We start from the raw sequence: 14627 nt of genomic DNA, 5'->3' as shown, positions 1-14627 counted from the left end.
ACCCAAAGTCGCTTATTTAAAGGAAATGCAGTAAAATATCTGGACAGCATAAGTGATGCGGAACACTTGTTTGGTTGTTTACCTGTTTTATGTTTTCCTAAAACAAGAATAATTAGGAATCATTACATTTGTGGGGATTTGTAGAGAAAACCAAGGGTACTACAATAACAAATGTTTTTTTGCAGATTCGACAAAATTTTAACAGCAAGATATTTCATGTGATTTTTGTTCCAAATAACAGCAACACTTTAAATCAGTACAGAAATTATTCATTGTGGATTAATAAAACCACACTCCATGAAAATCTTCCTAAATCTGCATGTGCATTTTTAAACCTTTACAGCTCTTGCATAATCTTACTTGTGAACCAAAGAAAGAGTGTAATTGTTTCCTGTAACTTAAATACACATTCAGCAGCACATTTGCAAGGTGATTTTAGGAAAGATAAATTACTGGAGCCACTAAATTAAAGAGTTGTTATGCCTGGGTAGTTGTGAATAAATAACTTGACAAGAGCGATATTTTCTCATAAACATGCTGTGAGTGAGCATTAGTTACTAAAATGTAATACACATACAATGCAAAAAACACAGAGACAGAAAGCACCATAAGCATTTAAAGAAGCAGAGCAATTTATTTGGAGGATCTATTGATAGAAAGTCAATATAATATAGATAACTATGTCTTCAGAGGGGTAATAGATCGAGCTTAGAATGAGCTATTACTGTATAGATACAACTTTCATGGAATTCGACCATGCTGTTTCTACTCTAGCCCTAAACGGACAAACTGCTCTACAGAGTGCGTTTTGAAAATATGTTATCTCCTTCAGCAAATAAGCGAAAACGTGAAGACATCAGTTCTGTGTCAGCTGCTGTTGTACTTCGAAAAGGAGGAGTGGAGTGAGCTATCACCCCTAGATTTCATACACTGGCCCTATAAAAGGAACTGAAACTACATCAAGTATTTTTTAAATTATTGGTTTAGCAATGAAGTAGATTTTAATTAGTCTTATTTTAATTTAATTAAAATATACAATGTGATACAAAAATTTTGTCACAAACAAACAAACAATAGATTAGAACATCACTGATAGTTGACAAGGTACAAGGTCTTTAAAAAGGATTTTCACATCTGTCACTTTCTTCTTCTAGTATTACTCTTCATATCTTCAAGTTCCTTCTGTACTAGATATGTTTCTGCTGTTGATTCTGAAAGCTGATGAAAATATGTTAATTCACTTTGTGCAAGTTAATGAGTTTAGCCATTTTTAAGCATTACATTTACCTGACACTCACCATATCAAGAAGAACCTCATTCTTAAGCTTAAGAAGATTATTCTCCTCTTCTAACTGTAGATTTCTCTTCTTCAACCGCTGCATCTCTTTTCCTGATACATTACCTGACGACTCTGAAATTGAAACACATTCAGCGCATTCCTAATACAAGATGCTATTTAAACTGGTATTTTATTATAGACAGTGCAATACCTGAGATCCATTGTCCATCTTCAAATTTTAAGCTCTGGCCACCAATATCCATTACTGGGGCTCCATACTCCACACCTAATTCTATCTCCCGGGTAGACCGATCCAACTGGCAAAATCACAAACAATCAGTTTGGACAGGATGAATAATTGATTTTAATCAAACCATTATAAGCCATGTTTGTACTTACTGTATGTAAATTAGAAAGAGAAGCACACTTCCGAGGAGGTGTTTTTTTGGGACTGAATGTGTTGCCAAACAAAGGCATTTTTAGTTTGACTTGTCAACCTACATCAACAGAAACACACAACTCTATTCAATGCTTTTCAAGGAATTACCTCTCGATGTTCTGTGTAGTATTAAACGCTTTAGTTCTTAGACAAAAATAATATCAATATTCAGACAAACTAACATTAATTAAAAAAAACACTTTTATACAGACAATGAGGCTGAAGCAAATGTTAAACAGTTTACGCTCAGCATGTGACATGCAGAGTAACGTTGACTATACACATATTGGCTAACATAAGGTTTAAGCTTCATTGCTTTTTGCCTCTTGAAAAAAATATCACACTTACACCGCTGTTTAGTATCACTCCACAGCTGCTTTATTCATGCCCCGATGTATGCAATGAAACGTGTAAACAAACGGCCCCTTCCGGAGGAGCCTAGCAACGCAGGAAATACCGTTTTTATGAGTTAAAAGTATCGTGTAAAATTAAATATAAAACATTTGCTTTAAATCTGTTAATCCGTATCAATTACAAAGCGCTTTGCACAAACGCCCTTCATCTAGAGCTTGAAGGGATTGCACAACCTGCTATAGTATAACGTTAGATTATTTTTGTTTGTAAGGTGAGCTCAATTAGCCGCAGACTAATAAATAATTTAATATTAAACCTAAGCAAAACAGTGCATGTAATGTTAAATACAAATCATGTAAATTCCACATAAACTGGGGCTGACGTCGTATTTCATAAATCGGGTTGTTAGACTTCATGCGTGCACCGAGGTCAAAGTACCGCGAGCTAAATCGCTCTCGCGATACTTTGATGTCACAGCCAGTAGGTATGCGCACACGAATTTATATTTTGTTGTTGTGTAGTTTTAACTTAACTGAAATATACAGTTTTAACAAAGCAAGATAAACACATAGGGATTAAACAGTTAAGGAATACTTAGTATGTAATGCTAAATTTACATCAAGCAGTTTGACGTTTTAGCTGCACTCAGTTACATCATTACTATTTTCCCTGCTATAACATTCTTCTGTTGTCTGATATTGGTCACAAAATTAGCCCTAAAGAGTTTCAACAAATTATATTTCCCAAATCACAACTAATAAGCTATCCATGTTATTCATAAACATTTCACTGTAACTTTTCATCAGTCCCTGAGTGCAGCTGTGACACGTCAAAGGGGACCTGGCCCTCCCGGCTGAGGCTGGTTTCTTCCGAGGTTTTTTAACCATTCCTTTATCATTGGAGTTTGGGTTCCTCAGCAGGGCCGTGTTGGCTTGCTCAGCGGGAGACTCTTGATATTAGATTAGCTTAAAATGTTTGGTCAATTCCCTTAACAACGCTTTTTTAGAATGATCTTGCTACAAACAACCAGCACTATACTTTGTTTGACCTTTTCTGTTTTTATTTTTATTTTCTCCTGTAAAGCTGCTAGGAATAATGCACATTGTGAAAAGCGCTATAAAAATAAAATATCATTGAATATTTCCTGATAACACGGAATAAGTTGTGAATGTAAAGATCTAAACGAGCAACACAATATCAGTGAGAAGCCATGTCTCGAGAAAATACGCATAAAAGCAAAAGTAAGCTTTGAGTTACACGTTATTATCATGGTGTAAACTGGATCTTTTTAAGAAAAGGGCCGCATGCCCCTAGTGGCTGAAGGCTCCACGTTGATAAAAAATTCTCCCTCTGCCTTTAGGATCGTGCACGTCTGGATGGTGTAGTTAAACTTGAGCGCAACTTGGGGAAAACGACTCCTCAGTGGAGTCTGACGTGTTCTGTCCATTATTTTGAGGCAGGCGAAATAATCAAAAGTATGATTTCAAAGGAATGAAAACAGTTTAACCGTAAACCTGACAGTTCAAAGGATTTATTGCTTTAATAAACATTCACTGGTGGAGGAGAAGAAATCATAGGTGGGTAGAATCACCCAGCAAGCTCCTATTTTAGCTTGCTACTTAGCTCACTTTTGAAATAGATGCTAACAAGCCGCTTATCAAATTAAACCTCCGCTGTTAGCAAATACTTTTGATAAAGTAACAAACAACAAAATTATCTTCAGACCTTCACTACAGCAATTCGGGAAATGTAGCATTGCTAGTTAGCTATCATAAGACTTCAAATAATTTTTTAATGTGAAACGGGCACGCGACGTGTTCGTTCCAGTTTAATTCAAAAACATCGAACTGAAAGAAGAGAACAACATGCATATTTTTGATATTTGTTGGCGGTGTTTTGTAATGTTAAATGTAGCTCAGTATTGATACAAATTGTGTGTAAACAAACCTGAAGTTGACAGCATTAGCGAGCTAGCCGAGCGCTAACTAACGTTAGCATTAAAGCTAATGCTAACATGATGCTTGTATCGCTCAACTTTCTCATTAGTACGTTTCTTTGACAGTTATTTGTTTAATGTTAAAGCGGTGTTCGTTATATAATATTCTCTTACATATATTGATGGGAATTTTAATACGGCTAAAGCATTCGCGTTAGTGGTTCAGAAGTTCTCCAGTCATGAGAGAGTTGCATTGTGGATGTTTTTTCCTAGGCGAGCCCGATGATGTGCTCTGACTTGCTTTAATATCACTCTGGGCCTTCAATTTAAAGATAACATTTCTGTAATGTTTACATGTTGTGCTTGTGAGGTTTGTTGCTTTTCTTGTGAGTAAATAAGTCGGTAGAACATTACAATAAGGCTTCATTTTGTAACTGCTTCTAAAATATCAATAACTAACAATGAACAATACAAAACAGACGTATCTGTTAAGATTAGTTCACGCTCAGTAACTACAAAAAGCGAACTATATTTGTAATAACGAACATGAATAATGGCTAAAATGCTGTTAAAACATGTTGCTTATTTTTAATTCTGTGTTATTGAATAAGAACATAAAGTGTTACCGTTAAGTTTATATTGTTTAGTCTTGAATGACGAAACATTTTCACTCCAGAAAATAATGTTTCGCCTGCTTGTTGAATTTCGGAAAATAAACTGTTCCTGTCTAATATGTGGTTTACATAATACTGGAGTAATGGTAAATTGTTACTTCAAAGTATTAAAAGGCTTTTATAACGTCTAGTAAATTACAGCTATGGATTCAGAACGACAGAAGCGTAAAGAGGAAATACAAAAGTCTTTGGCATTCATTCAGTAAGTTTATAGACTTTACTCATCTGTACTGTCCATAATAATATTAATAATGTTAAGTTCTTCCATCACCTCTGGTCTGTGTTAAAAACGTTTTCTTTGTTCCACAGGTCATCCTTGCCTTTCCCTGAGCCTGAGAGTTATGAGGTCAGAGCATTTCACATTTTTTGTATATGTAACAAGCTCCCAAGCGTTAAAGGCCATAACTAGATTAAACATGTTTATTGTCATTTCTAAGCTTAATTTGAACATAACCTGTCTTTTCTTTAGGCATTTCTGACTCAGCTAGTGTGTAATTTGCTGGATGAGGGTAACGCGGTGTTTCGCGATGGGGATTGGAGACAAGCATTAAAACATTACACAGAGGGAATAAATGTGGCTCGCTATGCTCAGTCTGAAGCGTTGGTCATTCCCACAGAACTGTTAGAGGGCCTTTATGTAAACAGGGCAGCTGCGAACCATCATCTTGTAAGTTGGTTTCACCATTACTTTGGATTTGTCCTTCAAATTTGTCGCTAAAAATGCTTTTAATAGAATGCAGCAGTTTTTGATGTGTAATACTTCAATTGTTTTATATTTAGGGGGAGTATGAACGGGGAGTGCAGGACTGTGACAGTGCACTGTGTTTGTCAGAGGGAAGTCGCAGGGCACTCTACAGAAAGGCACTTTGTCTGAGACATTTGGGCCGACTCAGGGAGGCGTATGAGTGTGGCACTGGATGTCTACTCACTGCCCCTCATGTATACATTTATATAATCATTTTTATATGATATGTATCATAAATGTTTCTTTTGTTGCTTTGGACAAAAGCGTTTGCTAAATTACAAAATGTAAATGCAACTTTAATCATTAAGGTTGTGGTTGTTGTCTTGTTTTATACAGGACAGGCAGGTCAGTGAGCTCGCACAGGATCTAGCCAACAAACTTGGTTTGAAAATCCGCAAAGCCTATGTCAGCCCTCAGGTTTGTTCTCCATTTTCCTGTTTAATGTAAGTTAGCAGAGAGTTTATATAACTTACTTTTCCTTTTTTGCAGCTTGATTCCACGTCATCTGGGGCAGACAGCAACGGTGAAAGTAATTCTCCTACAAGGGAGGCAAGTATTAATCGTAGCTTAATAACAAATCCTATCTTCCCTTGGATTGGCTAGTTTGTGTAAAAATGAGAAGCATGTGTTATTGATTCAGTTTGGAAACTTTTCTGTGTTTTCTTTTGTCAGATGTCATCAAATGGTCTTGAATCTTTGACTGATATTGGATCAGGTAGGGTTATTGGATTTGTTCTTACATGTGCACCTATAATAAATATTCGAACAAAACAAATATGTTTATCTTGTAGACCTGTCTAGTGCCCAATGCATCCCTGCACCTCTGGCAACACCAATCCCAGTCAGCGATGACCCACAAATGCCCTCACTGAGCCCCATTGTGTCCAAAGACATGCCGGACAGCCCAAACCAGGAGCCTTCAGGGCGTGTACCATATTCTGTGCCTGTATCTGAACACATGGATGAATGTGGGATGAATGAGGAATGTCTGGACACCTTGCTCGAAGGTATTCCTAAGGGAGCTGAGGTCAGCGTGGTAAGTGAAATGGAGACATTGGGACATAAAGACACGTAAAACAAATCCAGCATATATGTATCATTCTTTTAAAATGTAAGAGTTTTAAATGAAGTACTTATTGTTTCTCCATCAGAACCCAGTTCAGGGAGCCATTCCCACTAACCTCCCAAATACAGCTGTGGGTTTGAGGACTGCATATTCTCCTGGTGTCCAAGCTTCCTCCTCAACTCCTTTTTTCAACTCTGTCAGTCCACTCCCTTCACTGGAGCCCTTCTCAGTGCTGGATCAAAGTGAAGCCCCTTCTCAGATGATGGACTCCCTCGGGTCCTTCAGCTCTGGGACAGGAACAGGCGATAGTGCTGGGAAGGCAGGGTGTGGATCTCTTAGCACAGGCGGATTAGATTCTCTCTCCGAGTACACACTTCCAGGTGAGTAAGGAAGTCTTGACTAACCTAGTATACTTGTATTTAAATCACGCCAATAATGTTTGTGCGGGACAATGGTTTAATATGGTCTAAAAGGTACATTAAGTTACCTACATTATATAAACATTAAATTGATCAAAGCATAATTTAATCATCTGCCTAAGGGGATGTGTCCACCGAGGTGTTTCTGCCTGCGGCCTGCGTGATTTTTCTGTATTTTTCCAACGGAACCACCATGCTTTTTGAAACTGCCAGCAGCTCTGTGATTTTTCCACGCTCAGCGTATCATAGTAACCAAAACCTCGCGGCTAAAATAGTTCGAAACACTGTTTTCTGAAGCGTTATAATGCCTCAGTGGATCTGCCACCTTAAGCATGAATCAGATTTACTAAACATACAAAGAAAAGGTTGATACCTCTTGTTTTGTGAGAGACGCTGTTTTTTTCACAGTCCCGCACTGTATCTGGTTTTATCTGATATAATGGGGTATATGCAGACGGGTGGATGACGTTCTTCTGCTAAAATCTCATATAGATGTCTCATAGGATTACGATCAACAATGTGAGTCTAACTATATAAACACTTCGCCATACGTCGACAACCAAAAAGGAGAAGCACTTCAGGCTATTTGTTTCAAGGTACACAAATATGAGTAAAAGCAAAGTGAACTCTTGCACTTACTCGAGGCATGATCACAAAGGCAATGCTCACCCTTAGTGCTGTCGGTTCGCTGAAATTTGAAAGTTTTCTTTTTAGATTTTAGCGGAAGTAAATCATCGTCATGTATGCATATACCCCATTGTTGAGTGGATTTAGAACCATACACTGTACTTAAGTGACTGTAACAATGATGGTATTGTTTGTCTTCATCCAGTGCCATCTTTGATCTTTCCAAACATTAAGTTTTTTTATCTTGCATTTACCTACAGTATTTAACAATTGACCAATTTAAAACATAAAGTTGTGCAATTACTTACATTTAAAGAAAGCAAAATGTCAATGTATGAATCAGTATTGTCCTAAAAAAAAAAAAAAAAAGAAGCATTGCAAATATTTTTCTCCAATCTATTTATGAAAATACTCAGCAAGCATCGTAATCTCATTCATTGTCCTTCTTGACAATCTTAGGTGGACGAATATCTCACAGTTTCATTCCTGGTTTGAGAAATTATAATTCCACCAATGCAGTAAGTCTTGCTTGTTTTATTCTTGGAAAGGGCTCATATTCACCAGACTTGCACTCATAAAGATTTAGTTTCAGTTTTGCTGTCCTGATCCTAGAATTGCTCTTTGCTCCCAACAGAACGGCCCAACAGGTACCAACCTTTCTCTGCTGTCACGAAACCCTCTGGCTGCCACCCACGAGTTTAGACAGGCCTGTAATGCCTGCTATAGTCGTATAGGTATTACACCCTTCAACTTAGTCTATTAATGTGAGGAATTTCACAGCTTATCCTGTAATAACGTGCAAAACTTGGCCTTTTTTTATTTAGGTCCCCGGGTCATGGACTACCACTATCAGCCAGATGCAGCTCATCGGTGTAAGAGAGACGTGCTTCTCTGTCGCCTCAAATCGGCAGACGACCCTACCTGGAAAAGGGTGCGACCCCGTCCTGCTCGTAACAACTTCCTTGGTGCATTTGTTCTCTGCAAAGGTATGACAAAAATGTATCGTGCAGATATATGATGTATTGTTGTGGAAAGTGTACCAGACATGTTTCAGTTAGGAATACACAATGTTGATGACTTTTCTTCTTCATTTGCTATCCTAGGTATAAACATGAGTGGCTTTGTTGTAGCTTTGTTGTAACATTGAATATTGTTAATCATATGATAAAATTGACGTCTAATTTATGTGCAGAGGTACAGGAGCGTCAGGAGTGCCAGTATGGTGAGAACTGCACTTTTGCGTATTGTCAAGAGGAGATAGATGTGTGGACCCAGGAGAGGAAGGGAGCTTTAAGCCGTGAGCTTCTGTTCGACCCTTTGGGCACCAATGAAAGACGGGCCCTCAGCGTCACCCGTCTGCTTCAGCTCCACATGGGCATGTTTATGTTCCTCTGTGAGGTAATGCCACACTTTTAGCCCTTGATATTTAATACCTCTCTCATACCCACGTGCTTTACGTATTTATTAGATTGTCTGACTGGTAGTTCTTGTCTGCTGTAGGAATGTTTTGACAGTAAGCCTCGTATTATTAGCAAGCGAAGCAAAGAAAACCTCGCCGTATGCTCCAACCTTACTGCACGACATCCTTTTGATGATAACAAGTGAGTCTTTTTATCCATCACCATACTAAAATTAATTAAAGAAAATGTTACATTTTACATTTAAGTCTTTTACATCATATTCCTTTTCAAACGTTTCTCATGTTATGAAACCGTGTAATTCGACAGGTGCCTGGTGCACGTGGTTCGTTCAGCAAACGTGCGCTATAGTAAAGTACGCCCTTTACACCCGCTCTGCCAGTTTGACGTGTGTCGACACGAGGTGCGATATGGCTGCCAGCGGGAGGATAGCTGTTCCTTTGCACACTCTGTTATAGAACTCAAGTGTTGGGTGCTACAGCAGGACACAGGTACAGAAGACAAACACTTGAATTATGTACAGTATATGCATTTATGCAAACATCTGTATGTATCTATGTTTAGGTGGTTTATGTACACCAATGTAATTTTTGAAGGTGGGGTGGGTGATTTTGAAAGGTGCTAATTTTAGCCTGCTAGCAAGGAAATTATAATCCCACTCTCTATGCGATTCGCCACGCCTCCTCCAAACACATGAAGGTATTTTGTAAATCCACGTTACGAATTTCAAACTTAATCCATTAAATTCTTCTCGAAGCATCTACATACCTGTCCAAAAGAAAGAGAGCAACCATGGTATCATCTTTCAGATCGTCCGGCAGGGTGCTCTCCCGTTGTGTAAAAGCTGAACCGATGTTAATTACTGATTGTCACACAGCGGACGTGAGCTGCGTGAACAGGGTGTGCAGTGGTATGCAAAATACATTGACTGAAAATTACACATGACCAGTCACAGCGTTCGGCCAGTTCACAGATGATGTATAATTATAAGATTATTATTTGACCACTATATTTTTAATTGGCTATCAAGATGTAAAGAGATTTCCAACCAACATGACAAAAATAATTTCCAAACAGGATCACCCACCCTGCACCCAAACCAAAGTGAGACGCTTATCACAAGGTTCTAGAGGGAGTTGACTCAGAAATTGGCTGAAAATCTTTTTAGAGAAGAAACTAATGGTAGAAATTTGGTTTGTCCCCATGTATTGGTTCAGGTATTACCCATGAGGAGATGGTGCAGGAGTCCAAGAGACACTGGCACAGACTGGAACAGAATGCACAAAGGCAAAAGGTGAGGATATGAACTAGCTATGTAATTGTTTCCCATACAAAGGAAAAAAGGAGAAATAATGTTTTTTCTTCTGTCACATTTAGCCAATGCTTGAACCCCACCAACACATCAATAGTAGCAACAACAGCAGCGTTGTCAGCAGTAGTTCGGTTGTCTCTGGAGGTGTGGGCAGTGGGGGAGGAGACAGTCTTGGGGTTGGAGGAGCACTGGTGGGATGCGGACGGGGGCGTGGCCTGAATCTGAAAATGAAGTTTGTGTGTGGACAGTGTTGGAGGGAGGGCCAGGTCAACGAACCAGACAAATCACTCAAGTATTGCACTGCCAAAGCCAGACACAGGTTAGTTTTCTTCATATAAGGTGCAATATTACTGCAATATTACTGCTGCACGAGACATTATCATCAAAGATGTAAATGACTGTAGGGCTTACTGGAACAGTTATAATGAGCCTGCTGTAACTGGACAACAACTATTTGAAGGTCATGTGAAATGCTTTGTTGTGTTGCAGCTGGACGAAAGAGCGCAGAGTGTTGCTAGTGAAATCATTTGAGAAGAAAAAGTGGGTGGTTGTGCGACCGCTGCCTTTTTCCCGTACCTACCCCCAACAATATGATGTAAGTCGTTCCTTTAAGGGGTGGAAACTTGAAATTGTTTAAGTAATGCCCATTCAGTCAATCACTGCTGAAAAATAACAGATAATGACTAATGAATTAAAATAACAGATAATGACTAATGAATAAAAATAACAAATAATGACTAATGAATAAAAAACATGTTGAAAATATTTCACACTGTATTGTAAAAAGAGAATCTGAAGTGTTACAAAGGACATGGGACTAACACAATAGCAAGGAACCATAGGCGTAATTTGCGGGTGGGACATGTCCACACCCCTTTTTTCAAAGTCAATTTTGTTCCCACAACTTATTGGAAGAAATAACTCCATACGGAGTGTCTATTTTCAGCGCAAATAGCCCGCCTTGTAAGCAGAGGCTATTTATTCTAACTCCGCCCACCAGTTTCAGACTGCAATAGACAAAATGTAGAAAAGGAACATGCAATCTGTTCCAGTGGTGTAAAGCGCGTTACTCACTTTGTTGTCGCGGGTTCGGGCCTGCTGTACTTTTTCCCTATCACATATATCAGATTGTAAAGGCATTTATTTTTAACAAAATGATGAAAGTATTACAAAATGGCTATTCAAGTCATGCTATATTCATCCTCATTGTTCTCAATTTGCGGTTGCTATCGTCTATTGGATGATTTAATACATTTCAAAAATTTTTAACATGGGGAAAACACACATTCGTTTCAGTAGCTTTTATTTGATCAATTTAATATGTTTAATTACTTAAAGCAGCAGCCATCCTTACATATTAAAAAGCACAACATGTTTTAAATCTATTGATGAAAACATGATATATTTCCAAACAAATGGAAGCTGATCTGACATGTTATGTGAAAATTTTGAAGAGTGTGTTTGCCGAGTCTAAATCAGTTATCCTGCGTCTTTCTCACTACACCACTCAAGCCGCTGATAAAGGGACTCTGGGGGAGGAGCCACCTACATTTTTTTGTGCTTTTATTACAAAAAGTATTGTTTTTGTCGTTTTTGTCCCCACCACTTTTCAAAACAAAGTTACACCACTGATGTAGGCACAAATGATAAAATGTATAGTTTACTGTGCAATTTACAGTACTTACTACTATTCATACATTTTCAATGACACAATTTAAAAATGTAGTATTGTACGGACAATCAAATAGACCAGTGGTTCTCAAACAAAAGTACCACCTTTAATCAAATTAGTTGTTCCAAGAACCACCTGATGATCACATGAGTAAACACTCAAATTAATAGTACATCTGTGACTCTTTAATTGTCCCATGATAAGATCCTTGTCCCACCTCACCATCCAACACTTTTTTATTTACCAGCTGTTTTCAAACGAAGTTACTAAGTAACCAAGTTAGTCTGCAGAAATAGTGGACACAAAACACTTTTCTGTAAATTACTTTTATTGGGGATTTATTAACTTTGCTAATAAATCTATATTAAAGACAGACATTAGAATAATTAACACAGAAGATAAATATATTCATAAACATGCAGAGAACAGCTGTATATGACAGACAGATATGCAAGTTTTGTTTACACTCAATTAGACTCGCACTTTACTGCAGTGGTTCTTGTCAAAGTGATGCGTCAAAACTAAATCGCGTTGAGAGATTCACAAATGTCTGTCTGCTCCCGCTCGGCCAGAAATAAACAATAATTCATACTATTTTAAAATTGCACATGAACTCCGTATTTATCAATCATGTATAACATTTCAAAATGTATTTAAAATACAAAATGAATATATAGATTTTAATGTCCTGTCATTTAGCCTACCACCAGGGGTCTCTTCAATATCCACAGTTTGAGAAGCACTGAAAGCAGATTTATTCTTTTTGTCAAATGGAGGGTTGTTACATAATACGCCCCTTTTGGCAAATACTGTTACTGCATATTTTTGACCATTCCTTTTGTGCCTGCAGATGTGCGTTCACGTCATGAAACAGAAGAAGTGCCACTATATCGGGAACTGCTCTTTTGCACACAGTTTGGAAGAGAGGGATGTGTGGACCTATATGAAAAACAACAGTTGTAAGAATCTGACTTTACTTTCATCAACTACATTATTTATAGCAATAATACTTTCTCTGTTTTGGATATCATCCAACTTTGAGACCTCAGTGATCCTTTGCTGTGTTTTTAATGTAAGCAATGCATTTCTATGTTCGCTCAAGTGAGAGACATGCAGCAGATGTACGAGATGTGGCTATCATTGACCAATCAAAATCGCAGAGTAGATGGCCCCCTCATGACTCCACCAGAAGAAAAACAGATCGCTATGCCAACTGACTATTCTGAGTCAATGGTGGGTGGCTGGCTTGAAAAGCGATTTGGTTATTGTTAGTGTCATGACGTGGATGGAGAATATGAAAAGCTAATAATGTTTCAGAAATATTGTTTTTTTGCTGACAGGTTGCGCGGCGGCTGTCTGGAGGTGCAGGGGATCTGTGACCCAAGACATGGTTGTCTGGATGAGACTTCCTGTTCGGATGTTGGTTTTTAAAGCCCTTCCCCACTATATCAGTGCCACTCTGGGAAGTACCAGGTTCTGCTGCCCTGCAGGGCAGACTGCCGGATTGTTGCCACATTTCACACACCACATGCTTCATTGCTTCATTACTCATTAACAAACACATCTGCACACTCACCGACACGACACCCGGCACAGAATCACAGGTGTCATGTTTGTGAAAGTGCACACTGTTACTCCTGCATCAAAGTTAGCAGACAAAGTTTTCTGAGTTGCTGATGAAATCACACCCTCAAACCTCACTGTTCCCATAGTGCTTTTTAATATCTGCAAGTTTATTCCCCCACCTGTCAGTTTAAAGCACCATTTAAGAAGCCACTCATGTTTTGGTCAGCTATGCAGCATCAAATCGCAGATTTATGTTGTGGTGCTTAACTCAGTTCCTGCCATATTGGTAGAGGAGTTTGAATGTATAGCCAACAGTGGGCATTTACAAAAATGAGATTTGTTAGCTGTAGAATGTATTTGATACATGAGGCAATTATATATAACTTTAATACCCACCCCCTTCATTTTCTCATTCGGGTTGGAATCGGGTGATCATGGGTCAGTGTATAGTGAAGAGGAAAACAAAATGACTAGATTGCTGTTTGCAAAGTGAGTGGCACTAGTTCTTCGCCCCGGTCCAGTGTGATCTGGCCATTTGGTTGCAGTTCTACAATGATTGTTTTTGCTTAGATTGAATGTAGTTCAGATCATGTGATGGTTGTAAAATAGTTCTGTGTTGATTTGTAGATTGGAGTGCATAATCTATACAATCCATAAAAACACTGAAATGAGAATCCTGCAAACTCAACCGTTCAGCATGGTCGAGTGCCTCATTTATTGATGTCACATTTTGAGCAAGATTGGAGACAAAATAGCAGGAAAGTAGGCAAAACTTGCCAGCGCCTGCCTATGCATAGTTGCATTCAGTACAATAATATACTGTTAAGACGTGTGCTACCCTTATTAAGCCTTGTCCTTACACTTAGTGGACATGATATATATATAAATATATATATATATATAATTATACACACACATACACGTAAATATATCTTCTATCATGGCATACTACTAATGATTATTAATAACTTAGCAGTTAAGCTTAAGTATAATCTTACCTTGTATTGATTACATAGAAATTCTTGCTATTGAGCTATGCTATATGACATGTATTGCTTATTAGATGGTTAGTGATCTTTTTTCTTTACGAGTCATTCCAGGATTGTCAGTTTAGTGAGGA

The 14627-nt window shown here is 38.2% G+C and overlaps 2 protein-coding genes across 4 annotated transcripts; one reads left to right on the top strand and one right to left on the bottom strand.

The window, feature by feature from the left end:
• Positions 1–72: 72 nt before the first annotated feature.
• On the bottom strand, positions 73–4276 carry cby1 (chibby 1, beta catenin antagonist). Of its 2 annotated transcripts, none has more exons than XM_079476285.1 (5): positions 4183–4276; positions 1679–1776; positions 1491–1596; positions 1299–1411; positions 73–1218 (listed from the first exon to the last, which is right to left on the bottom strand). In XM_079476285.1, the coding sequence occupies exons 2-5, from the start codon at positions 1754–1756 to the stop codon at positions 1138–1140; spliced, it is 378 nt and encodes a 125-aa protein (XP_079332411.1). In that variant the 5' UTR covers positions 1757–1776; positions 4183–4276; the 3' UTR covers positions 73–1137. The 2 variants fall into 2 exon arrangements, with proteins under 2 accessions (XP_079332411.1, XP_079332410.1); XM_079476284.1 differs by lacking the exon at positions 4183–4276 and adding an exon at positions 2067–2551.
• Positions 3394–14200, top strand: zc3h7bb (zinc finger CCCH-type containing 7Bb). Of its 2 annotated transcripts, none has more exons than XM_079476282.1 (22): positions 3394–3649; positions 4814–4884; positions 4992–5028; positions 5152–5349; positions 5463–5621; positions 5764–5844; positions 5917–5976; positions 6100–6142; positions 6219–6463; positions 6579–6873; positions 7999–8057; positions 8174–8273; positions 8364–8525; positions 8732–8937; positions 9040–9140; positions 9267–9448; positions 10175–10251; positions 10335–10588; positions 10759–10864; positions 12792–12900; positions 13044–13174; positions 13282–14200. In XM_079476282.1, the coding sequence occupies exons 2-22, from the start codon at positions 4826–4828 to the stop codon at positions 13318–13320; spliced, it is 2703 nt and encodes a 900-aa protein (XP_079332408.1). In that variant the 5' UTR covers positions 3394–3649; positions 4814–4825; the 3' UTR covers positions 13321–14200. The 2 variants fall into 2 exon arrangements, with proteins under 2 accessions (XP_079332408.1, XP_079332409.1); XM_079476283.1 differs by having other exon boundaries at positions 3437–3649; positions 4824–4884.
• The last annotated feature ends 427 nt before the right edge of the window (positions 14201–14627 follow it).

Source organism: Barbatula barbatula, assembly GCF_947034865.1.
Source record: "Barbatula barbatula genome assembly, chromosome: 16".
In the NCBI taxonomy this organism is placed as follows: Eukaryota; Metazoa; Chordata; class Actinopteri; order Cypriniformes; family Nemacheilidae; genus Barbatula; species Barbatula barbatula.
This window is presented reverse-complemented; position numbering and strand designations above follow the sequence as displayed.